Consider the following 26,520-nt stretch of genomic DNA (forward strand, 5'->3'; position numbering starts at 1 on the left):
AAATAATTATGACTGCTTCTCTACTTTACATGAATTTTTGATAGAAATAAATGCTACAAACCCCAACGTCATTTCTAGTGCAGTTTTACAGGACATGCTTGATTTGCAGTTATCTCAATAGTTTCCCAAACGCACTAAAAATGAATATATTGGGTTTCAAATCCATTTAAATTACAGCAATACCCATCTGCTTCACTGCAAATGATTATGAAAGTTGAACTAATTTAATAGTTACTCTGATTTGAACTCCCATGAAACCTATCTGGGCTAGGATAATATTCAAATTCCCCAAAACGAGCAATCCAAGTATTACTTCCTTTTGCCAAGAGTTATTTGTGTGAGTTGATGTTTGTATGTTTGTGATATAGTGGGTCCTCGGCTTAACAATCAGGTGGCAATAGCACTAAAACATAAATAACATGATAGTTATAATTTGTTACTAACCCTCAACTATTCTGTTTCTCTTCTTGGTACTCAAATGAGGCACTCAGTGCCACGGCCCACCTGCAAAGTTGTTTTGCCTGCCTAAGGTAAAGTCATCCCTGATGGAGGATCGCAGGAATCGTGGGGAAGAGGGGTCCTTGCATCGGATTAGCGCTATTTCAGCTGTGGAATGGCCAAATGGGGGAGGCAGCTTGATGGATGAGGTCTCCAGGACTCTAAACAAATCCAAATTATATTATGTGATATTATGTCATCTACTGTTGAATTCTGCTCCGTACTTCTAAAATGTTTATTTTTATACTGTATTGAGTATTTGTTCTGTTCTGTTTTGTCTACTGTATTGTATTGACCCCCTTCTTTTTGACACCCACTGCACGCCCAACCTACCTGGAAAGGGGTCTCTCTTTGAAGTGCCTTTCCCAAGATTTCTTCCATTTCTTTTCCTACAAGGGTTTTTTTTTGGGAGTTTTTTCTTGTCGTCTTAAGAGAGTCAAGGCTGGGGGGCTGTCAAGAGGCAGGGCCTGTTAAAGCCCATTGCGGCACTTCTTGTGTGATTTTTTTTTTATTATATTTTTATTAATTTTATTGCAATCCATAAAAATCAAGTTTTTAAAAAAAGAAAAAATTAGTTAAGGACAAATCGATCCCCATCCCTGAGAGAGAGAGCAAGGCAAACGGCATGAAATTGAAGGCTTGTAAACATACCTAAATTAATAAATTCTCTGTGCTTTATGAGCTTATTTTAAAATATTACTGATTAGATCCTGCCATGTTTTGAAAAAAGTCTGTACAGATCCTCTAACTGAGTATTTGATTTTTTCCAATTTTAAATAATATAACACATCAGTTTCCCACTGACTTAAAAGAGAAGAGTTTGGGTTCTTCCAGTTTATCAGAATGAGTCTGCGTGTCAACAGTGTAGTGAATGCAATCACAATTTGTTTGTCCTTCTCCACTTTAACACTAGAATTACCAGAGTCTACGAAAAAACTCATAGATCCGTCCCACCTTAAATCGCTACTTAATCCCATCTGGAAGAACCCCAAACACAGCTGTTAATTGGTTAGGAGGGATTGTGACACAAAGGCTGTCTGAAGGTAATTAAAATTTTTGTCCAGAATAATGTTAATTTGGTGCAGGCCCAGAACATGTGACCTAGTGAGGCTGGGACTTGGCTGCAACGTTCACAGGTTGGATCATGCCCTGGAAACATTTTGGAGAGTTTTAGTCGAGACAGATGTGCTCGATATATAATTTTAGTTGTATAATTGTATGCTTTCGCATATGGAGCTCGAGTGAATTCTCTGCATTGCTACTTTCCACTCCTTTTCTGATATATTAATTGAGAGGTCATTTTCCCAGTGTCCTCTTGGATCTTTGAAAGGAAGGGATTGTAAAATGATTTTATATATTGTAGAGATGGAGTCTAAGTCCTTGAGATTGAGCGATATTTTTTCCAGCATGGATGAGGGTGCAAGATGAGGAAAATCTGGAAGGTTCTGTTTAACAAAGTTCCTGATTTGAAGATAGTGAAAGAAATGTGTAGCTGGAATGTTAAATTTGGAATGTAATTGTTCATAGGATGCAAAGACGTTGTCTATATAAAGATCTCTAAGCAAGTTAATTCCAAATTTTTTCCAGATATTAAAAACTGCATATGTTTGTGAAGGTTGAAAGAGGTGGTTCTCTTGCAGGTGCCACAGAAAGAAGCTTCTCCGTCTTAAAATGCTTTCTACATTGGTTCCAGATTCTAAGTGAGTGAAGCACAATTGTCTTATTAGTGTATTGCCGATAACGTGTGTTTATTGGAGCACAGAGCAGGATTTTACTTCTATTGCGGTCCATGCCTGTGTATGTTCTTCTATTTGTGTCCAGGTTCTTATCGCCTGTATATTTGCTGCCCAGTAATAAAACTGGAAGTTAGGTAGAGCCATGCAGCCTTCTGCCTTTTGTCTTTGTAGGGTCGCTCTTTTGATGCGTGGATGTTTTGAATTCCAAATAAATGAGGTTATTGTTGAATCTAATTGCTTAAAGAATGATTTATTAATGTATATTGGGATGTTTTGAAATAAAAAGGAGCTTAGGAAGAATATTCATCTTAACAGTGTTAATTCTTCCAGCTAGTGTTAGATGAAGGGTTGACCATCTATGCAAGTCTTGTTTAATTTTTTCCATGCAGACGCCGAAATTTTGTTGATAAAGAGCTTTATGTTTACTTGTGATGTTTACCCCTAGGTATTTAAACTGTTCTGCAATGATAAAAGGTAGGGTGTCTAATCTAATATTATATGCTTGAGAATTCACTGGAAAGAGTACACTTTTATTCAGATTAATTCTGAGACCAGAGATCTTTTGAAATTCTGTGAGTGCTGCTAAGACTGCAGGCACAGAATTTTCTGGGTCCGATATATACAGTACCATGTCATCTGCATATAATGAGATTTTCTGTTCCAGTCCTTCTCTGCTAATCCCCTTTATCTGATCAGTATTTCGACAATGTATTGCCAGTGGTTCAATGGCAATAGCAAACAGCAGCGGTGACAAGGGGCATCCTTGTCTAGTGCCACGTTCTAGTTTAAAGTAGTCTGAGCAAATGTTGTTGATGCAAACTGAAGCTTCTGTGTTAGTGTACAGTAATTTAATCCATGCACAAATGTTGGGCCAAACCCAAACTTCTCCAATGTAGTAAAAGGTATTTCCATTCAATCATGTAAAATGCTTTTCTGCATCCAATGATAGTAAGTTTGATTTAGTTGGTGAGTATATTACATTAAACAGGCGTCGAAGATTTGAAGATAAGTGTCGGCCCCTAATAAATCCAGTTTGGTCTTGTGATATTACAGAGGGAGCACTTTCTCCATCCTTCTAGCTATGATTTTAGAGAGTATTTTAACGTCATTATTCAGAAGTGAAATTGGTCTGTATGATGCACATTGTAATGTCGTTATTTTGTTTTGGAAAAACGGTGATTAGTGCTTGGTGAAAAGTTTGGTTATCTCTGGCTTCTGTAAATGTTGCTAATAGGAGGGGAGCTAGCGGAGTGGAGAATTTCTTGTAAAATTCTGCAGGGTAGCCATCAGGGCCTGCAGCTTTCCCGCCTTGGAGTGACTTTATAGAATCTAGTAATTCTGATAACGACAGAGGTTTATCCAGTTCCTCTGGACTAAAAGTGTCTATTTGTGGTACTTGTAATGTATCCAGAAATGCATTAGATTGTATATTGTCTTCTTTAAACTCAGTAGTATATAGGGATTTATAGTAGTCTCTGAAGGTGTGCATTATATTTTTGTGGTCAACAATTTTATCTCCGTTCGCGTTGGTGATTACTGAGATTGCGTTGCGCACTTCTTGCTTGTGAATTTGTTGAGCTAAAAGCTTATTAGCTTTCTCTCCATGTTCATAGTAATGATGTCTGGATTTATAAATTAGTTGTTCAGTTTCTTTAGTTGTCAGGAGGTTTAGTTCTGAATGCAGAGCCTGTCTATTCCTATGTAGAGTCTCGCTTCTTGTGTGATTTTGGGCTATACAAAAATAAATTGTACTAGCCGAAGCCCGCCGTAGCATACAGCAATGTAAGAATAGGAACGGAAAATGGTGAGAAAGGAATTCAGTAAAACAAAGGCCTTGGAAACCACCGTCGCAGTATAATGAAAATAGCAAGGAGTGAAACCAATGCCAATGGTCGAGAGAGTACCTTCCTGTAGCAGGCTATGGAAAACAGACATATATAGATAGACGCCGCATTCACTGTGTTGCCCAGTCGACACGATATGTCAGCGTGTCCGCCCTATTGCAAGTGGTAAAAGTGCCATTTAAACTAATACAGATAGACGTGGAAACCGGGTTTTCGGATGAAAAAACAATAAAGTTTTAAACAGTATCGTTTAGATACAACAGATTTTGGCGAATCGTTTACATGCAATTATTTATATCCATTTATACACTAATAATGGCAATTATTAATTAATAATTATTATTATTAAATAATTCCTCCTGTATAAGTAACATTTCTCGGACTGCTTTCTTCCATCTCTGAAACATTTCTAGACTTTGTCCTGTTCTTACGCAACACAGTACTAAAGTATTGGTTAATGCCCGAGTCACCTCACATATAGATTACTGTAATGCTATTCTATCTGTCATCCCACAAAAACTTATCCATCGCTTACAATTTATTCAAAGTTCTGCTGCCATGATAACCACCTGCTGTTCTAAATCCACTGAACATACTACACCTATTCTCTCTCAACTTCACTGGCTCCCTGTTAACTACAGAATACAATACTAAATACTGCTCTTAACATTTAAAGCTCTCCACAACTTCACTGATCTCCTACAGACTGACATTCGTCTCGCTCACTCTGATTCTCATCTGCAGCTGTACTTTCTGTACCACACATCAAACTGTGTACTATGGGAGCTCGAGCGTCTCTCATAGTGCTCCTCAACTCAGGAATTCTCTTCTGTCTCATATACGTCAGCTCGATTCAGTAACACATTTTAAAACTACCCTCAAAACTTACCTTTTCAAACTGGCATACCTATTGTGAATTTTGCACTGTTACTGCCAGTTATCTTTGTTTGCTAATTATTGCTGTTTGACTTAGCTTTCTCTTTAGCCTTGAGAGCGACGGTGGACGTAGAAGGAGAATTAGAGTGGGCGGGCGGGGCTCTGTCGTGCGTTCCCCATGACGGAAGAGGAGGGTTAGAGTGGGCGGGCGGGGCTCTGTCGTGTGTTGCCCATGGTCGGGCAACTTGGTCGATTATATATATAGAAAAGCAGCCGGTATCGAAAAGAACAATGAAAAGTCAACATGGCTCTGAGGTTCATATGGACTGTAGCAGAGATGAAAGCGACTGAGGCTGTGTTTGGCGAGGTGTTCCGTGCGGGCACATGAGCAGGCAGTACACATGCCTCAAGAGCGAGGGGTGGACGCGGCAGGAGAGATAAAGTTGGTGGGTGGGACTCTGTCGTGCGTATCCCATGATGCGGGAGGAGGGTTAAAGTTGGCGGGCGGGGCTCTGTTGTGTGTATCCAATGGTCTTAGAGTTGGTGGGGGGGCTCTCTGTCTTGCTTGCCCTTAGTGAACTATATAGATTGTATTGTATTGTATATGGGCTACTTGTTAATTTATTGACAAAGCTGTCAAACGGATGAAAGGCGGTCATACCAACAAAGCGCACTGTGAAGCACTGATGATGTCCGAAACATCAAACGTCACGGGTCACATGACAACGGTGTTTTCAAGCTCCGACACAGTGATTCAACTCACTATGCATCAAATTGATTGACATAAGCTTTGACACTTCGGTGTCATGTTCTCATCTCTACTGCACAGCATGAAGTAGAAAGATGCTCGAGAAAAAAAAAATGATCCTCATAAAAGGCCATAGCCATAAGAGTTGCTGCGCAATCTAAACCACACATAAATCGTCTGAAGACACAGTACAAAGTCTTAGTGGGGCAAAAATACTGAAAACCATACCGTGGTGATTTATGCACACTGATTCTTGGCAAAACTATGTATTTTTTATGTTAATTTGAGCAGACCTTTTCATGGCTGTAGTCTGTTATTTACTGGACAGTGGATTCAGAAAATATTCAGACCCCTTCAATTCTTTTTATGTTTTAAAAATATCACTACTCACTATCTCAGAATCACAAGGCGAAAGCAGAATTTTATAATTTTTTGTACATTTATTAAAAACAAACATTGGTAACATCACATTAACACAGATATTCAAACCATTTGCTAAGACACTTGAAATGTGGCTCAGGCACAGCCCAATCTATTGATCCTTACTGAGAGGCTTCCACACCTTGTTTGGATTTCACTGGTGGTCAATGGACAGGATTAGGGAAGGCTGCAAGAGGCCTCACAGTTGACAATGTGCATCAGAGTATAAACCAAACTATGATGTCCAATGAATTGCCTGTAGAGCTTAGACATTTAGAAAAGAGCATATATAATTAAAAAATTGGACTTAAAACTGAGCAATAATGAAAGAAGAGCTTTGACCAAGAATCAGATTGTCATTCTGGCTCAGCTGCAAAGAACCTGTTTGGAGATGGGAGAAACATCTAGAAAGACGACCATCACAACAACACACCACCGATCTGGGAAATATGTCAGAACAAGAAGACACATAAAAAAACAGGTGCCCTGGTCTGATGAAAACAGGATCAGTGTCATGTCTGCTGGAAACCAGGCACTGCTCCTAACCTGTGCAATACCATTCCAAAGAAGCAGAGTGGTGGCCATACAATGCTCTGGGGTCATTTTTCAGAGACTGGAAGGCTAGTAAGGGTTGAGGGAAACCTAAATGGAGCAAAGTCCAAATATATCCTTAATGAAAACTTGCTTGAGTTTTGAGACATCGGACTGGCCAAAGGTTCATGTACTAACAAGACAATGACTGCAAGCACACCGCAAAGAAAACACAAGAAGGGCTTACGGACAAACTTGGGGAATGTTTTAGACTTTCTCAGCAACAGCCCAGTCTTGAATATCTCTGGGAGAGACCTGAAAATAGCTGTCCACTAACTGTCTTCATCCAACCTGACAGAGCTTGAGAGGATCTGCAGAGAAGTCAGAAAATCCCCAAGTCCAACTGTGTAAAGCTTGTCACATCATACCCAATAAGACTCCAGGCAGCAATTGCTGTCAAAGATAACTTCAATTAAGTACTGAGTAAAGAGTCTGAAAAGTTGCACATTGTGATATTTTAGTTTATTTTTTTAAATTTCAAAAAAGCCTAAAATCCTATTTTCACTTAGTCATTCTTGGGGATAAAATGTAGCTTAATTTGAGAGTATACTAAATGTGTGAAAAAAAAGGGAATGGGTCTCAATACTTTCTGAATCCACAGTAATAGTTGCAGTACCTACTTTCACTCAATGACATTTCAAGCCTTCCAAGCACAAACCTGCTTGATTCACGCCCTGCCCCAACATCTCAGAAGAGAATATGTCTGGACTTCCACCAGACTATTCTGACATTATTCTTCCATCAGTATGAGGTTTCCTTGCTTGTGTATTTTGTATTACCATCTTACTGCAAGAACCAGCTGCTGCAGATTACATAACAAAATGTACAAATCCTTCAATGATAAAAATTAACACAGGTTTAAGTGCAGAAAAGCACCCAATGAGGAGTGGCACCATTACTAGGAAGATGTTTTACTGTGGAACTCCATGTTAGCTTCACTCTCGTCCCAAAATCCACTCTGGTCAGAAAATTCAATTTTGACTTCCCTGTTGCCAGGACACGGTTACAGAACTTATATATATATATATATACACATATACACACACACACATATACAGTATATATCTGTCTATATATCTATATCTATTTGTCTATATATCTATGTACACATATACATATACATATACACACATACATACATACATACATACTGCATCCGGAAAGTATTCACAGCGCATCACTTTTTTCACATTTTGTTATGTTACAGTCTTATTCCAAAATGGATTAAGTTCATTTTTTTCCTCAGAATTCTACACACAACACCCCATAATGACAACGTGAAAAAAGTTTGAGATTTTTGCAAATTTATTAAAAATAAAAAAATTGAGAAAGCACATGTACATCCCCCAATTGATAACCAGTCTTCCACAGACACGGTGATTGCACTTCGGGATGCTCTTCGGCGTGTTGTCCAGTTGGGGCAGGTCCCAAGAGAGTTTAGAAACCTCACATTTTCTTCTTTTTCTTGCTCGGTCTTTCACATAAGTTGACTGTGTCGATGGTGAAGTTTATTTTTTCTAATATGAACTGTTAGCGTTTTTTCGTGTCTGCCATTTCTATAGGAGGGTGACAATGAGTTAAATTCCAATGGTTGCTTTTCAAATGTTGATGAGCAATAAGCAAAAGGTATCACTGAAAACAACCGAAAACAAAAACAGCAAAAAAAAAAAAGTACAAGGAAAGTTCAAACTATTTTTTTTTTTTGCAATGTTTCTGTTTGGAGATTGTTGTGCACAACTGAGCTGCGACAACAGAACAAATGCTCTGTGGATGATTTATTCAGGCAGTTCAAGGTCTTTTGGGCACTTGGTGGTAATGAAAAGTATCTGCTGAATGTACTTCGTAGTAATGAGACTTCTATAGACTTGTGTCATATGGGGAAAACTGTCAGGACCATAAAAATACTTAGTTGCAATGAAAATTTCGTTGTAAAGATATTCGTTGTAATGTCTATTCAGAAAGCTACTCATGCTTTTATTTTTTCTCGCCTTGATTACTGCAACTTGCTGTACTCTGGGGTTAACAAATCCCTAATACGCAGGTTACAGCTGGTTCAAAATGCTGCCGCTCGCTTTCTGGTTGGGGCAAAAAAGTATGACTCTGTTTCTCCTATTTCAGCTTCTTTACACTGGTTGCCGTCAGTTTTCAAATTGATTTTAAAATCTTGCTGCTAGTTTTTAAATCTTTACATGGGCTTTCTCCTGCCTATTTATCTGAATTGTGTGTTTTACACCAGCCATCCAGAGTGCTTAGATCTTCTGGTCAGTTGTCTCTTGTTGTCCCTCATACCAAGTGTAAAACCAAGGGGGACAGACAGGGCTTTTATAGCTGCTGCTCCTCATGTGTGGAACTCTTTACCTCATCATATAAAGGAGTCATCTACAATTGAACTGTTTAAAACAAGATTAAAGACTCATTTCTATTCACGTGCATTCCGTGACCTTCAGTAATACTGATGGTTTCCTCTTTGTGATTATATAACATTATTTCTATTTATTATGTATCTTGTATTATGTTCATATATTTTATTCACAGATGTTATCTCTATGTTTTTATGTTAATTGTTTTGTTTTTCTTTTATTCTATTATTGTAAAGCACTTTGGCCACAGCATGACTATGTTGTTTTAAATGTGCTATATAAATAAATTGACATTGACATATATAATACATACACACACACTGTATGTAAAATGTACACACTGCACTATGTTTCAACATTCCGTGTGTTTCCATTTCACACTGTATTTGTACTTACTGTATCAGAACTAGGCTCTTAAGTGGAAGTGCATGTGAGAATACAGTCGATTCCTGTTAGTCGGACCACATCAGGACGCAATCATTTTGGTCCTAATAACCGGCTGGTCCGATTACACGAACATACCCTATATATGTGCAACCAAGATGGGACGTGCTATAAGTAACATATTAAAATGTCATTATGACTTTTATTGTGCTGCACATGCGTATGGCGAACGTACAAACAAAAACTACGCATATGTACATGTACGGTTGCTTACAACTTTGTTTATTAAAAAAAATCTACAAATTCTTTGAAACAATCCACACAACACTCAGCATGCGAAGCACAATTAAAAAGGCTACATTACCAAATTCCAGTCAATGCTTGAAGAACTTGTCTAGTGTGATCTGACACATTCTGTTTACGCACTGCACTTGTTTACACTCGACTTCATGTTGCCGGCTACTGGGCGGTCCGTTTTAGAAAAGAAAGGGCAGGCAAGTTCACTCCAACTGGTTTGCACTTGGTACAAATTTTCCGACTTCATGACCTTTGATAAAAGCATAAATTCTCCTGGGGAGCCCAGGGAACCTCCTGATGTCGCTGACCCGCTTTACATCTGCTTTCCGCGGGCAACTTGTGGCTTCTTTTTCTTATTCTCTGTCACGTTCTTTGGTCCGATTAAACGGAATTTTGGTCCAAATAAGCGAACAATATTAGGTTTATGTAATATGATCTGTTTTGGTTCTTTAGGATTCGGTCCGAATAAGCGGCTGGTCCGATTAACCGGTGGTCCAATTAACCGGAATCGACTGTATTTTGAATTGATGAATTTGCTAACGTTTAAATTGACTTGCACCCTCAGTTCATAACTGTGCTATTGCGGTCATCTCCATGGCATGCTAATGCTGGTCTTTATCAACAGTGCATTCATTTAATGTTTAACCTTACTCCAGTGATGAATGTTTTTCAGTTTAGACTGTACTGCAACAATAATATTCCCTGAATGCGATGGAAGTGTTAACTGTACTGCTAGCATTAAAGACTGAACAAATACCACATTAAAATCTACTAAAAGAAAAATTGATTTGTTACTTGGTTTTGGACAAATTTTCAAATTATTGTCTGATACATTCACTAATCAGCCTAGTCCAGCATATCACAAGCATGCACAGATTTTCACAAAAACTTTTATTAACAGTTTCATCTTGTCCAAATCTGAATATTACGATTAACGGTCAAGACTCTGTTTTAGCAGTACAGAAATAATTTGAAAGTATAAACATTTATGATCACCAGAATTAACTTTGGTTCTCAAGATCAAAGAAGAATTATATGTTTGATTAACCCAAAGTAAGGTTAAGTGAGATTTGGTAAAAACATGCACTTAAAATTCTTTTTCAATAGCATTCATTTAGCAATAAAATTATCAAAAAAACTTTCATATAAACAAAAACAATTGATGGCCAGATGACAAATAGAGGAAACGGGGTTCTGGAATTTGTCAAAACAATTGTAGGATATAATAATATTCTCATTTTAACCACTGATGTAACAAAATAAAAAATCCTCTCATTAATAAAATAAGGATTTAAAAATTATATTTGCAACGTTTACTGAGCAAACCATAAATACCCTTGGAACACCCAATCATGGTGCCCTTGCCTTTCTGTAATGTGTTTGTTAATTTTTCCCTAGGTAATGCACATATCAAAAAGACTGCCACATTATTAAACATGCATGTGTATAATAAGTTAATTCATTAAAAAAAAAAAAATCACGCCAAAAAGTGCATATTTGTTTTTTTATTATAAAAAAGCATTTCATTACTTTTCAACACCTTCAAGATGAGTAGGTACTATATGTTTACCAATGTGTGTTTTGACAAATCTTTAGTTTTGTGAATGCTTATATATATATGTATATATAGAGAGAGAAATAGTAAAATTCTGCTTAAGTGAAAGTATACAGCACACAACTTACCGAGTTCAAATTCCAAAAGGAAAGATGCAGCATTTTTCAACAGAATCAATATGGGGTCTTCAGAATTTCTATAAGCACCATTGGAACTAGTGTACTCTTACATAATGCACTTATTTCTTACCAATTAAGTTCTAACCATATAAATTACTTTTTAAATAAAATATAAAGCTTTACTGCAAAAAAGGTGAGGCATTTTGAAAACTGAACAGGTATAAGACCCATATGCGTCAAGAATAACTTCAGCCTATTGAGACCGTTAATGTAAATAAAGGGAAATTAATTAATTTTGTTCAAGTACATTACAAAATATTTTTGCAGCATTTTAATGTCTAGGGTAAGGGACAGCCAAAAATATACATCTGAACCAGGACCGTAATATGATATTCTATTCTTTAATATACCTGGTAGCAGGCTATGTATTTATAATTGCACATATCCAGTTGCAAGTGCTTAGAACCTGAAGTTTTTTTCTCAGACCCACCTGTAAATGCAAGACCCAAGACCAAAGCAAAATAAGTACATTCTAGCAAAACAACAAGATAACCGCTAATTTCATTTACTATTACAGTATTTGCATTATCATCTGCCTGTCGTTATAATAAACACTGATACTTCCATTTATTATTGCAAGTTAGCTGTGAACATACAGGTCCTAGACAAATGTTATGGCTTGTTCTGATTGGGGCTCAGGGGAGGGCAGAGTGGACAGCTGCACTACAAACATTTTGCATTTGCTTGTTGAAATTTCACATTAATTTTACTTTTGTAAAAAATAACAATGCATCACTGTAACTGGGTTAAAGTACAAACTTTACCAAAATAATCATCTTTGTTCAAATAAAGGATTTAAAAGAACAAGGTGGCACATGCATAAACACCATGCAGAAATATTTCAAAAACCTCCTTTAATTATTTCTTAGGACTCACTCAACATTATCATCTGTGGTTTACAAAAAAACTTCTGCATGTGACATTTTCTTTCCACACAGGTCACTAAAATCCTTCAAAAATAATGGCTTTCAAGAGAAAAAAATCTGTTCTTTTAGACTTCAATACCCAGGTCACTGGCAATTGTGTAGATTCGGTCCATGTTTCTCTAAGTAGCGCCTGTTAGAAGGAGACAAAACATTACATATACACACACACATTTATTCAAAAAATTACAAAACAGAAAATAAGTAACTACTAAGAAACATTACATTCTTACCAAAAAAGTAACCTTTGGTTAGATTATTCATGTAATCGAGTATTGCTTAACAAAAATTGTGCTTAAGAAAACAGATATTTTTTTCACAAATTCTCAGAATTATGATGTAATGCTAACATTTTACCTTGGTCAATAAAAAAAATATTGCCTGATCAGCTTAAAGTTACATTTTTGTGACTGAATTGCATTTGGAATGACATTTGTTTTATTACACATCATTTTAAGTTATAACTGTTATGCTCACTCAAACAGTATTTTGTCATTCTTTTTCAAAAAAAATTTTATGAACACATTCTGTATTGTAAAGATCTCTCCTTTGCTTACCTCCTTGCATATTCATACAGGGCCTCTTTTCTTTCTTGAAGTGATAAGTGCCTATCAATTGGAGACTTTTCAAATGTGTTTGAAACAGGCTATTAAAAAATACAGCATTAACAGGTTACTCAATTAAAAAACAAAGCATTTACATTTGATAAAATATTTTCTGCAAGTAAATAAGGTCCATAAGAAAGTAAAATATTACTGTTAGTTATTACCACTTGCCTTTATCTAAGACAACTTAGTACCATAATACATACAATTTGAATTATTAAAATGTCCAAAGTTAACAGGTGAGACTGAGAAAAATTCAAAGTTGAGCACAAGTAGAGCAGGACTAGAATTAGTGCTAAAGCACAAAAAACAGTATCAAAGCTTCTGGATGGTTTATGGGTTAGTAGAGCTGTATACATTCAGGAGTGAGCAGAGGAATAGTAAATCTAGGCAACCTCAAGATTTTCTGTGAATAGTTGTATCTTTAAGATTCACCTGAACATTAGTATTCTGAGGGAAGTTCAGATGACCATAAGAGATTGCATCCATCTTTGTTTTTTATAATTTTCTGTCATCTCTGTATAATACACACTTGCTTTGCCAGATTGCTTTTAGTCTACAACTCATCATTTAACATTAAGTTCCATAAGAACTGATCACCAAGTTCCTGGACTTGGGACTTGATGTCACACTCTAAAAGATGGATTTTCAGCATCATAACTGGTAGACCCTAACGTGTGATCTGTTAGCATCACAACCTCCACACACACAGCCCTACAACAGCCATCTCAAAAGGGCGTGTGCAGAGTCCATTTCTGTAGTCTGGTGTTCCCCTATGATCAAGTGGGCAGATATGGCTCCAAATCCATTATTAAATTAGCTGATAACAAAACCACAAGCCTGATCTCAAACAAGTAGATAGCTTACTGGGAAAAGGTTAGTCTTCTGCCACAGTGATACCACAAATTTGACGGTTACAAAAGCTATGGAACTAGACAAGGATTTCATGGAGAAGGCAGACAATACTCTCTTCCACATCAACAGGAATGGTTAAATTTTCAAAGTCATAACCTAACATGAGCACAGCTCATCTTGGCAACTGTCAAGAAAACTCTCCAATGTCTATTTCCCTTAAAGTCCAAGAAAAGCAAAATATCTTTTTTATGCTCACCTCTTCCTTGTTTTACTGCAAGATGACCCAACTAGCACTCGCTGCACAACATCCTGTTATGGCACCTGCTCATATCAGGAAATTTCTACAGGTCGGGGGTTTGGTCAAATCTACAGAGTATATCATAGGAACACAGCTCTCTCCTGTTCAGGACACATACCACACATTGCCTTTTAATGGCAAAAAGTTGTTTTTTTTTAAATTTTATTGTAATCATTCCATACAAATAGATCAATTTTTACAAAAAAAAAAAAAAAAGGACTGAAAACAAATCAACCCCCACCCCTGAGAAAGAGAGCATGGCCAACGGACTAAAACTTAAAAATAGTAAAAATGAATAAATTGAATAGTTTATTAGGCGGATTCAGATACATGGAGAAGAAAAAGAAATAGGGAGAGAATCAATTTCCTCAGTGCTTTAAGAGCTTATTCTGAAATATTATTGATTAGATCCTGCCAGGTTTTGAAAAAGGTTTTAATAAAACATTAGTTACCCACTGACTTAAAAGAGGAGAGCTAGGATTCTTAAGACTAAAAGTACTATTAAAGACCTCAGCCATTTTTAAAATTCACTCGTATCCATTTTCCACACTGGTAAAGTATACAGGGCCATTAAACTTGCATATCTAGATTTAGGGACACTTTTTTCCCCCTCAGCTTATATCACTACTCAGTCACCAATTAATACAACAAGCATTCATTATATATTTATAATTGTATTACTGTCACCAGTCTATTTAAATAAATAAGAGGCAAATCATTTACCTTGGCCAGCTAGACATTACTGAAGCTGTCCCAGAACTACACACACTATGTTTATGTTGCTAAATGGTGACAGAGAATCTCCATCACCTACATTACTGTTTTTTATTTTCATATTCCCATTGGTTGACAACAAAACCAGCACAAATTTGATCTATATGCCATTACTAAAAGTGTGTAATGGTGTATATATTTTCTTCTACTTCATCCTTAAACCTCTTACACCTGCTAAAAAAGTAACAGTTTTAGCAGAAGAACTGTGCGGAGTGAAGTCATTTGTGTGCAGTACAAACTCGGCTTGCTATTTAAAAAAAAACAAAAAAAAAAACAGGATTTTTGATGTTTAAAATTTTGCATGTTACACTAATATGGTAACCTGCTTATTAAGATATTTACTAGGTTGGCTTCAAAGAAAAGGGAAACATTGCCATTGAACTTAAAGGATTTAAAGATTTCCATTTTTAGATTTAATATGTATAACTGCCAAACAGTAAGAAATCAAATATCAAGAATTGCTCAGCAACAGAACAATATATAGAAGTTACACTGAAACATCTGGCTTAAATTAACAAATATTTAAATGTGGTGATAACAGCACCAAACAAAGTGAATTTAAAATAATGCTGTGAAAACATTCTTAGAATTTTCTGTTAGAATAAAGTGTAACTTCCATAATTATTTAATATACTGTGGCTGCAAAAGTGTTGTACACTGGTGTTATTTTATCTCTCATCCCCTGCAATATGCTTTCAGGTTCTATTATTTACCGTATACTTTTCAAACATTGTTAAGCAACTTTATGCCAAATATACATAGATGAAGCAGTTCTGTTGAATTTAGAAAAAAAAATAATCTTGCAGCTGTATTCACAAAGCCTATGAATAAGTGTCTTTGTACATCTCAATTTAAGTGATTTTTATAAAAACACATGTGCAATGAGTCTTAGAGTGAATTTACATGCAGATGTATAAAATTATTTATTTTAATTGATAATATTCAATTAATCTCTTCAAGGAATAACACAAGTATAATACATTTTTCTTCATGTTTTGATTTGGAATAGAATGTGTAGTGTTTCCAATGCATTTGGGTGTATGGAAATAAAAGCTATTATAGTGGAGCCGCGGTTCACGAACATCAAGGAACACGTACAAATCGGTTTACGAACAAAAAGTTCGCCAAACTTCACATCTGTTCATGACCACACACTCGGTATACGAACAAGCCAGTTTCCCTTTCGGTTTGTGCACGCCGATGATTTCTGCACATGTTCAGTCTTTCCCTGTGCAGCGAGCGAGCGCGGCACACACACACGCGAGAGAGACAGAGACACACACAAACACACGCTCAAGAGAGAGAGAGAGAAACACATGCGTGCTCACGCAAGAGAGGGGGCTGGATGCATAAGGCTGAGAAGGCAGTTAAAGAATGCACCATGCTTGTTCTTAGAGACAGATCTGAGCATTGTTTTAACCTCGTCGTATTTAATGAAGACGTTTTCCTATTGGATTTTAACCTCCACTTCACTTCTGTTTACACCGATCGATTCATAGCGTGCATTGTTGCAATGCTACTTTTCTTGGTGGTTTATTAAATTACGGATTTTTCAAATGTTAATTTTTTCCCTGTGGTTAAAACTCAATAAAAAAGTGTTTTTAGCGAGCGGTTCGCAGCGCTATAGCGCAAACTCTTGCAGTTAGTTTTCTCTGTTGTTCAAGGTTTTCTAAGTGTTATTCAATGTTTTTACATTTAGTTTACTATTACGCCGTGCATTCTATGGTGTAATTAACTATATTTGTGCTTAAAAATCTTTTAAAAAAATATATTTACATACAGTTGGTACGGTCTGGAACAGATTAATTGTATTTACATACAATCCTATGGGGGAAATTACTTGGTTCACAACCAAATCAGGTTACGACCAGAGTTTTTAAAATGAATTATGGTAGAGATCCGAGGTTCCACTGTATAAGGATTTTGAGGTTTATTTTCTTTTTTAAACACACTGCTATTATTCTGAACACAAATGTACTTCCAAACACCACAAAGACAACATAGAATAGATGTCCAGATGGCTGTACATATATGAAGAAGAAATTATACTGTGTGATGAAATTATGGCACAAACTGTTAAATTCAAAAATGTCTTTAAAAGAAAAAAAAAAAGATATTTTCTAAAATATACCATCATCATTTACAATATTCCATGTAATGGTTTAAGTTCAGAAATAAGTGTAATGTAAATGTAGTGCAAACAGATAAGCACAACCCACTTTCACCTTCCTGGTATAGCGGGTCTGCAGCTTAACGGGTGGCTAATTTTAAATAATCGTACACAGGAACTCCGCGGTTAATCAAGGTGCGGACTGACCATGCTGCATACACGTGTGGAGGCGGGTGGATTGACCAGGTGCATAAATGATGCCTCATAGGGGGTAGCTCATTGCACCAGTGGTTAATTAGGCTACAGGGTGTTTTGTAAGGAGCCTACACGGGCAGTGAGAGGATCAGGATGATCATCGGTACAGAAAAGGGACAAAACCAAAGGAGACGGAGACAGAAGTTAGAGGATGGGAGAGAGAGACATGCTGAAAGGAACAGAGGCGCGTGGTCGGGAGTGAGCCTCAGGGTAAGGAAGGGATGACTGCTGGGGTGTAGGAGCAGCCCAATATGTGGTGTTCTTGCAGAGACCAAGGGATGGCAATAGAAAATTATGTAGCTCGGGTTGCCAAACTGCTGGCGATCAGGACCAGAGCCTGGATGAGTATGCTGACTGCACCTGTCAGTTGGGCGTATCATTGGTTGTTGGATCTTGCATGGGATAAGCTGAGGAGACAATTGCACGTAGAGGGCAGCATTGTGGGCTTTTGTTTGAGGAAAAAGGATCTGTCTCTATGATTTTTAACCATGTTTTTAAAGAACGATTTGATGGATTTTAACCAAAATCGCTTCACTTTTTTTATTGAATTATAAATGGAGCACTGCATTTTTTGGACATTGTTTTTGGATTATGCTAATAAAAGCACTGTTGCACTTTTTACCTACCCATTGCTGTATATATATATATGTGTGTGTCCTCATATGCCTGGCTCATCTTGGTTATAGTACAGACTGTGGCATGTTCAAGAGACAACAACATTTTACATAGCACATTTTCATACAGAGAATGTAACTCAAAGTGCATATTTAAAATAAAAACAGAAGCATTGGACCTAGATATAGGTCATTAAAACCTAATTAAATATGAAAAAAGCATGCACCCACCCCTTAATTCATTTACTGCATAATAAACTCAGAAAAGGCAGCAATGCAGAGAATTCACTCAAGCTCCATATGTGCAAAGCATATAATTATTCAACTCAAAATGATATATCAAGTATATCTGTCTCGTTTAAAATTGTCCAAAATGTTTCCAGGGAAAGATCCACTCTGCGAACGCTGCAATCAAGTTCCTGCCTCACTGGGTCACATGTTTTGGGCATGCACTAAATTAACACCATTCTGGACCAAAATCTTTAAATGCCTTTCAGAGAGCCTTGATGTCACAATCCCTCCTAAACCATTAACAGCTGTGTTTGGTGTTCTTCCAGATGGGCTTAAAGTGGAGAAGGACAAACAAACTGTGATTGCCTTTACTGCACTATTTGAACACAGACTTATCTCACACAACTGTATTAATCCTAACTCTCCTCTGTTAAATCAGTGGGTAACTGATGTCATATACTATTTGAAATTAGAAACAATCAAATTTGCATTTAGGGGATCTGTGCACAACTTTTTCAAAACCTAGCAGGATCTAATCAACATTTTAGAATAAGCATTTAAAACACTGAGGAAGAAGATTCTCTCCCCATTTCATTTTCTTCTCCATTTATCTTTACTTATTAATTCATCTATTTACTTATTTTTACTAGCTTCAAGTTTTACTCTGCTGGCCATGCTCTCTTTCTCAGGGGTGGGGGTTGATTTGCTTTTAATCCTTATCATTATAAAAATTGATCTACAGTGGTACCTCGGTATACGTCCGCTTTGGAATAAGTCCAACTTGGTATACGTCCTGTTTGGACGCGAAAAATTTTGCTTAGTATACGACCTTTGTTTAGAATACAACTCGCGTGCTACCCTTGTTTACCTCTCTCGAGACAAAGCCACAACTGCCCACAAGCGTCAGTATGCCAGTTGCTAACATTCAGTGAACAACCTGCGCTGCGCTATAACTCTGTGAATTTTCATGTGCGTGGTATAACGGATCCACAGCTCCTGTCAAAAGCCAGTTTTAAAATAAGTAATCACTGCACTCGCGGTGTGGTGAGGGGGCGTGGCAGTTGTGTGGTTGAAGCGCACAGGTGGAGAGACCATCCGCATTTGTGATTGTTCCTGGGGCTGCTTGTCTTGATAAACAGAAGCGCGAGTCAGCTAGAAGGGGAGGAAAAAGAAAGCACAGATGGGAGGTTGAGAGAGAGAGAGAGAGAGACGGTGCAGGAGAGCATTGCAGCTGAACAGGGAGCCTGGGTGTTGGGCCAACACTCGGGAAATAGTAGTAGTGGTCACTCCTGCTGAGTGATCATAGAGTGGGATTGACCAGAAGGCGGGTGAATCTCCGCGCAAGGCCGCGGGAGTCGGGACTTGGGCGAGTGTATTCCCGCTGTAGATCCCAAGTCGCTGTCAGGAGGAGCCTACCGGAGCCAGGGATCGGAGAGGTGAACTGAACAGATGAAGTAGGCAGAGTGAAGTTCAGCTGCAAGTAGGGCGACTCCCCTGTTGGGAAGCAGGGGGTTCAACAGGTAAAAAGGCACCAGGCTTCTTCTTCTTGTTTTTTCTATTATTTAAAGAATGCATCCTGCTGTATTTTAACCTCGTTGTTTTTAAGAAGACTTTTTTCTATTGTTTTTAACCTCCACGTTTCACTTCCGATTTTATCGATTATTTGTTGGAACTTTGGACATTGCACTTTAACACTTTAATTTGAAACACACTTGTTTTGTTGATTGTTTTAATAAAAGCACATTGCACTTTTTCACCATCCCCATGCTTTGTTGTGCTCCACTGCTAAGCTATTCGGTAACATTACCGACGATGTGGGGTTCAAGGGCTCCCCGACAGCAGATGGGGGCATACAGCAAACCCTCATCGTCACAACGTGATTTTGTATTTTTTCATGTAAATTTGAATTGATTGTTGAAAAGTATGAAGGTGGCATGCGTATCCGGGCTGTTACATACCATTTGTCGAGAACGACGGTATCTAAGATTGTGAAAAACAAAGACGTTATTAAAAAGTGAAGTGAGGTTAAATTTTCATTTATTTCATCTGTTTTTGTATTTATGTATTTTAGTATTAAGCAGTGTTTAAATTATTTTATACAACCCCATCAATGTATAATATGCCAATAACAATAGGATTCTTTTTCATGGGAACAGATTAATCATTTTCCCATTATTTCTTATAAGAAAAATTAGTTTGGTATACGTCCTGTTTGGTATAAGTCAAAGGATCTGGAACGGATTAAGGACGTATACCGAGGCACCACTATATTTGTATGGAATGTTGTGTGATTACAATAAAATCAATAAAATTATTAAAAAAAACAATTCGCTAGCATGCTCCATCTACAGGACATTTTACAACCTGGGTTAATTTGGTTTTGCATTGGTGTAGTACTTTTAGAAACAAGCTAATTCTACACAGAAAGTGGTCATGCTATAAATCAGGAGGCACTGGGGCAGGCAAGCTATAAACACAAACAACAAATATTTTAGTACTATATTAGAAATGGGGAGTTTAAGACAACAAATAGGTGTTAGCCTCTTTGCAATATCTTCTCCCCTGTGATTTGTCATGGATCTGCAAAGAACAACCAATAAACCTGGTAGTATGCAATTTGGACATGGGAGGAATCCATCTGAGCACCTTAATATTCCATAGAGACCCTGGAAAAACATACAAACTCTACACAGTTGTCCACTGTGCATGCTATCTAATGTAGGCCTTTACGATAGTTTCTTATATGATAAGAAATTTATAGTATGAAATTGCCTCTGGAAAAACAATTCTTGAGCAAACAACTACAGGTGCTGGTCATAAAATTAGAATATCATGACAAAGTTGATTTATTTCAGTAATTCCATTCAAAAAGTGAAACTTGTATATTAGAATTATTCATTACACACAGACTGATGTATTTCAAATGTTTATTTCTTTTAATTTTGATGATTATAACTGACAACTAATGAAAGTCCCAAATTCAGTATCTCGGAAAATTAGAAAATCAATTAAGACCAATGCAAAAAAAGGATTTTTAGAAATGTTGGCCAACTGAAAGGTATGAACATGAAAAGTATGAGCATGTACAGCACTCAATATTTAGTGGGGGCTCCTTTGGCCTGGATTACTGCAGCGTGGCATGGAGTCGATCAGTCTGTGGTACTGCTCAGGTATTATGAGAGCCCGTGTTCTCTGATAGTGGCCTTCAGCTCTTCTGAATTGTTGGGTCTGGCGCATTGCATCTTCCTCTTCACAATATCCCATAGATTTTCTATGGGGTTAAGGTCAGGCGAATTTGCTGGCCAATCAAGAACAGGGATACCATGGTCCTTAAACCAGGTAGTGGTAGCTTTGGCACTGTTTGCAGGTGCCAGGTCCTGTTGGAAAATGAAATCTGCATCTCCATAAAGTTCGTCAGCAGCAGGAAGCATGAAGTGCTCTAACACTTCCTGGTAGACAGCTGCGTTGACCTTGGACCTCAGAAAACACAATGGACCAACACCAGCAGATGACATGGCACCCCAAACCATCACTGACTGTGGAAACTTTACACTGGACCTCAAGCAATATGGATTTTGTGTCTCTCCTCTCTTCCTCCAGACTCTGGGACCTTGATTTCCAAAGGAAATGCAAAATTTACTTATATCAGAGAACATAACTTTGGACCACTCAGCAGCAGTCCAGTCCTTTTTGTCTTTAGCCCAGACGAGACGCTTCTGACGCTGTCTCTTGTTCAAGAGTGGCTTGACAAAAGGAATGAGACAGCTGAAACCCATGTCTTGCATACGTCTATGCGTGGTGGTTCTTGGGTTTTGTTTCACAATCCTCTCCAGGGTACGGTTATCCCTATTGCTTGTACACTTTTTTCTACCACATCTTGTCCTTCCCTTCGCCTCTCTATTAATGTGCTTGGACACAGAGCTCTGTGAACAGCCAGCCTCTTTAGCAATGACCTTTTGTGTCTTGCCCTCCTTGTGCAAGGTGTCAATGGTCGTCTTTTGGACAATTGTCAAGTCAGCAGTCTTCCCCATGATTGTGTAGCCTACAGAACTAGACTGAGAGACCATTTAAAGGCTTTTGCAGGTGTTTTGAGTTAATTAGCTGATTAGAGTGTGGCACCAGGTGTCTTCAATATTGAACCTTTTCACAATATTCTAATTTTCCGAGATACTGAATTTGGGAGTTTCATTAGTTGTCAGTTATAATCATCAAAATTATAAAGAAATAAACATTTGAAATACATCAGTCTGTGTGTAATGAATGAATCTAATATACAAGTTTCACTTTTTTAATGGAATTACTGAAATAAATCAACTTTGTCATGATATTCTAATTTTATGATCAGCACCTGTACATCAGCCTAGCAGAACCATTAGGACTTTCAAGCGGCCAAATATATATTTTGCGCCTTTTATGTTATACACATATTATAACAATAGTCCCAGAAAAGCATCTTTATTCAAATCAAAATGTAACATGTTTACTGTACCTTTAATGCAGGAGTAGAACCTGAAGAGGTGGCTCTGATGGAAGAGGAGAGCAAATCTGATGCACCTCCAGACCCTGAAGGGATTTCATCTGCTTTTTCAAGAAGATTAGTGATGGTTGTGTCAATGCAGTGCGTTTTCTCTATTCAAGAAGAAAACAATAATATTTACATTCAAGATGTTTATAAAGTGGCTCAGAATGGTGCAGAATGTTTATATAGTAAGTGTAAATATACATATATCAGCAATGGAATGGTTTTGGAGAAAACTGGAAAGCTCTATTACTCAACTGACATGATGAGTACAGATAAAGGTGCAGGTGTACCAGTAATAACTAAGGTGAGAGTTGCATGGAAGAAATTGCAGGACCTTCACCATATTACAACTTCAAAAAGGAACTTCTCTGGCATTGAAGAGAAACTTTTACAAAAGCTATGGAAGGTAAAGCATTCTCTATGGAAGTGAGACAGCCTATACAGATGGAACAAGTTTCAAAGCTGGAAAGAAAAGAGAATGATATACTGGATGTGTGGAGCATCATCGAGTAAAAGAAGATGCATGGAAAGTGAGGATGGAAGACTTGGTGTGGAGGAAGTGTTATGGTGAAGATAAAACGGATTCAAGCAAGTGGAGTGGGTGACTGGATGAAGAGCAGCCCTACTATGGAAGTGCTGTTGGGGGATATAAAAAGAATAGGTCTTATTGGTGCATCCAGGGCAGCCGAGAGAGGAGAAAAAAAAGACGTGGGTGGCAAGTGTCTAACCTGAACAAATCAAAAAATGTACATTTCTGTTGATATGAAGGAATACATGTAATAAACATTGAAAATCTTACCACTACATAGGGAGGTAGGGTAAAATACCTTTTACACAAATCAACACAAGAACCAAACATAACCTTAGAAGATAGGCAATCTGAACTAAATAAGTGGTCTGGAAATGCATGGATGAAAAACATGCATACACAAAAAAAAAACTTTTGCAAGCAGTTTAAATAATTTAACTATAGCCAAAGTACAAAAAATAATTACTGACTTACTTAAGTCAAGTTTTATAACGCTAAGTGGAACATCAGGAAGCACTTCACTGACTCTCTTAGCCATGGCTGCAATTTTTGAATCATCTGCAAACGAGTTTGCACCTAGCAATCCTGGAGAGATAGTGCTGGATGCAGTACTTAATGTTTGACCTGTAATAAGGAAAAATGTGTACTGTATGTACAGACTAAACAATATTCATCAAAAACTTAGAAAACGTCATTATGATCTAACATACTCATTTAATCAAAATACCACAATGAACAGACTTGCTCTAAGGTATATTAAGTTCTAACTGGTTGGGCATGAATATTTATAGAACTACGTACTAGAGGTTTTCTATCATTCATTCATTTTTTACAGTAATCTCAACATAAATACACAGATTGAAATTCAGTGCATTAAATACATGCATATATAAGTAATCCATCTAATAATCATATTAAATACCTCTTCCCTATAAATGTATTCTTCTTTTGGTGACATTTATAATGTTTTTGTTTTATTTCTGTTCTCCAAATAAAATATTTATAAATAATAATTCTGCAGCATAAAATAATGTGTTTGATCAAATTTTCGAAATTACTTCAAATTTGAGGACTTTATAAGCACTGTATACTTTACCAAGAACAGGAACATTTCATATTAGAAACTTGTTATATATTAAAAAATTATCTTAGCACACACCTGTAACAAAAGCAGTGCAGTATAAATGTATGTTAAATGCAGGAGACTGAAGACAGATAAGATACTATTAAGCTTTGTGCTTAGACAGAGGTTTATAATCAGAAACACCTATGAACCAATTTAGTTGAAAATAAACAGAATTCTGCCATTGTAGGATTGTAACAAGAATGGCAAATTTGACTGTGACCAGTTGATCCACTTATAAGTACTGCTTGGCACTGACAAATTAAAGCTACAGAATGATGATTAAAATATGTAAGGCACTGTATAAACAATGTATTTTTAGCATTATAAATAAACTTAAGAATACTGAAATGAAACTTAAAACCAGTTATGGACTTTTATTTTTACTCGCCATGAAGAAAGTAAAAATTTGAGTTCTAATGCTGCATAACCTAAAATGAAAGTTACTTCCAACTTGCCTAAATTGGTGCTAAAACTTCAAAAATAAGCATTTTTTCACATTTTTTTAATAACATGCATTTATTGAAAGGATGCCATCATTTTATAGATACCAATACTCACTTGAGTTTACATGAGGTGCAACATGTCTTTTCCTCTTGAGGTGTTCAGCTTTGTCTGCTCGAGTAATCTGCGTTGTTACAAGTTGAAGCTCTTTTGCCAGCAGCTGGTGGACAAACAAAGGAAGATGTTAAAACTGGTAACACGCACAAAGGGCTACAAATTCTATAAATAGGATTTTTCATTTTAGCATTTATTAGGGTAGCAAACTAGATTAGAACCTTGTAGCATGTAAGAAAAAGCCAAATTATGTGTATTCCAGAGGTAAGATGCAGGATAGAAAGACAGAGGAGGCTGTGTCGGAGATATAGACTAAGTAGTAGTGCATCTTTATTTGGGCTAGACTAACTTCATTTCTACTGACAAGTAATGTGAGAAATGCGGCAAAACTGTGACACTTTTTCTGAGTTTACTGATAAATGGTATAGTAACAGCCAAGTGTAGATGAAGCAGAAGTATAGTATCCCTCCAAATGCAGTTACAGTGCATCCGGAAAGTATTCACAGCGCATCACTTTTTCCACATTTTGTTATGTTGCAGCCTTAATCCAAAATGGATTAAATTCATTTTTTTCCTCAGAATTCTACACACAGCACCCCATAATGACAACATGAAAAAAGTTTACTTGAGGTTTTTGCAAATTTATTAAAAAAAAAAAAAAAAATGAGAAAGCACATGTACATAAGTATTCACAGCCTTTGCCATGAAGCTCAAAATTGAGCTCAGGTGCATCCTGTTTCCCCTGATCATCCTTGAGATGTTTCTGCAGCTTAATTGGAGTCCACCTGTGGAAAATGCAGTTGATTGGACATGACTTGGAAAGGCACACACCTGTCTACATAAGGTCCCACAGTTTACAGTTCATGTCAGAGCACAAACCAAGCATGAAGTCAAAGGAATTGTCTGTAGACCTCAGAGACAGGATTGTCTCGAGGCACAAATCTGGGGAAGGTTACAGAAAAATTTCTGCTGCTTTGAAGGTCCAAATGAGCACAGTGGCCTCCATCATCCGTAAGTTTAAGAAGTTCGAAACCACCAGGACTCTTCCCAGAGCTGGCTGACCATCTAAACTGAGCGATCGGGGGAGAAGGGTCTCAGTCAGGGAGGTGACCAAGAACCTGATGGTCACTCTGTCAGAGCTCCAGAGGTCCTCTGTGGATAGAGGAGAACCTTCCAGAAGGACAACCATCTCTGCAGCAATCCACCATTCAGGCCTGTTTGGTAGAATGGCTAGACAGAAGCCACTCCTTAGTAAATGGCACATGGCAACCTGCCTGGAGTTTGCCAAAAGGCACCTGAAGGACTCTCAGACCATGAGAAACAAAATTCTCTGGTCTGATGAGACAAAGATTGAACTCTTTGGTGTGAATGCCAGGCGTCACGTTTGGAGGAAACCAGGCACCGCTCATCATCAGGCCAATACCATCCCTACAGTGAAGCATGGTGGTAGCAGCATCATGCTGTGGGGATGTTTTTCAGCAGCAGGAACTGGGAGACTAGTCAGGATAAAAGGAAAGATGACTGCAGCAATGTACAGACACATCCTGGATGAAAACCTGCTCTAGAGCGCTCTTGACCTCAGACTGGGGCGACGGTTCATCTTTCAGCAGGACAACGACCATAAGCACACAGCCA

The 26,520-nt window shown here is 37.4% G+C and overlaps 1 protein-coding gene across 1 annotated transcript in view; it reads right to left on the reverse strand.

The window, feature by feature from the left end:
- Positions 1-11,244: 11,244 nt before the first annotated feature.
- aup1 (AUP1 lipid droplet regulating VLDL assembly factor) overlaps positions 11,245-26,520 on the reverse strand; it is a 43,841-nt gene continuing 28,565 nt past the window's right edge. Inside the window, exons 8-12 of the mRNA XM_039751841.1 lie at positions 24,889-24,991; positions 23,679-23,828; positions 22,643-22,782; positions 12,969-13,057; positions 11,245-12,544 (exon numbers count right to left, since the gene is read on the reverse strand). Coding sequence (XP_039607775.1) covers positions 12,499-12,544; positions 12,969-13,057; positions 22,643-22,782; positions 23,679-23,828; positions 24,889-24,991 — 528 coding nt within the window. The 3' untranslated portion in view covers positions 11,245-12,498. The remainder of the gene's footprint in view (positions 12,545-12,968; positions 13,058-22,642; positions 22,783-23,678; positions 23,829-24,888; positions 24,992-26,520) is intronic.

This window comes from Polypterus senegalus, chromosome 4, assembly GCF_016835505.1.
Source record: "Polypterus senegalus isolate Bchr_013 chromosome 4, ASM1683550v1, whole genome shotgun sequence".
NCBI classification, from domain to species: domain Eukaryota; kingdom Metazoa; phylum Chordata; class Cladistia; order Polypteriformes; family Polypteridae; genus Polypterus; species Polypterus senegalus.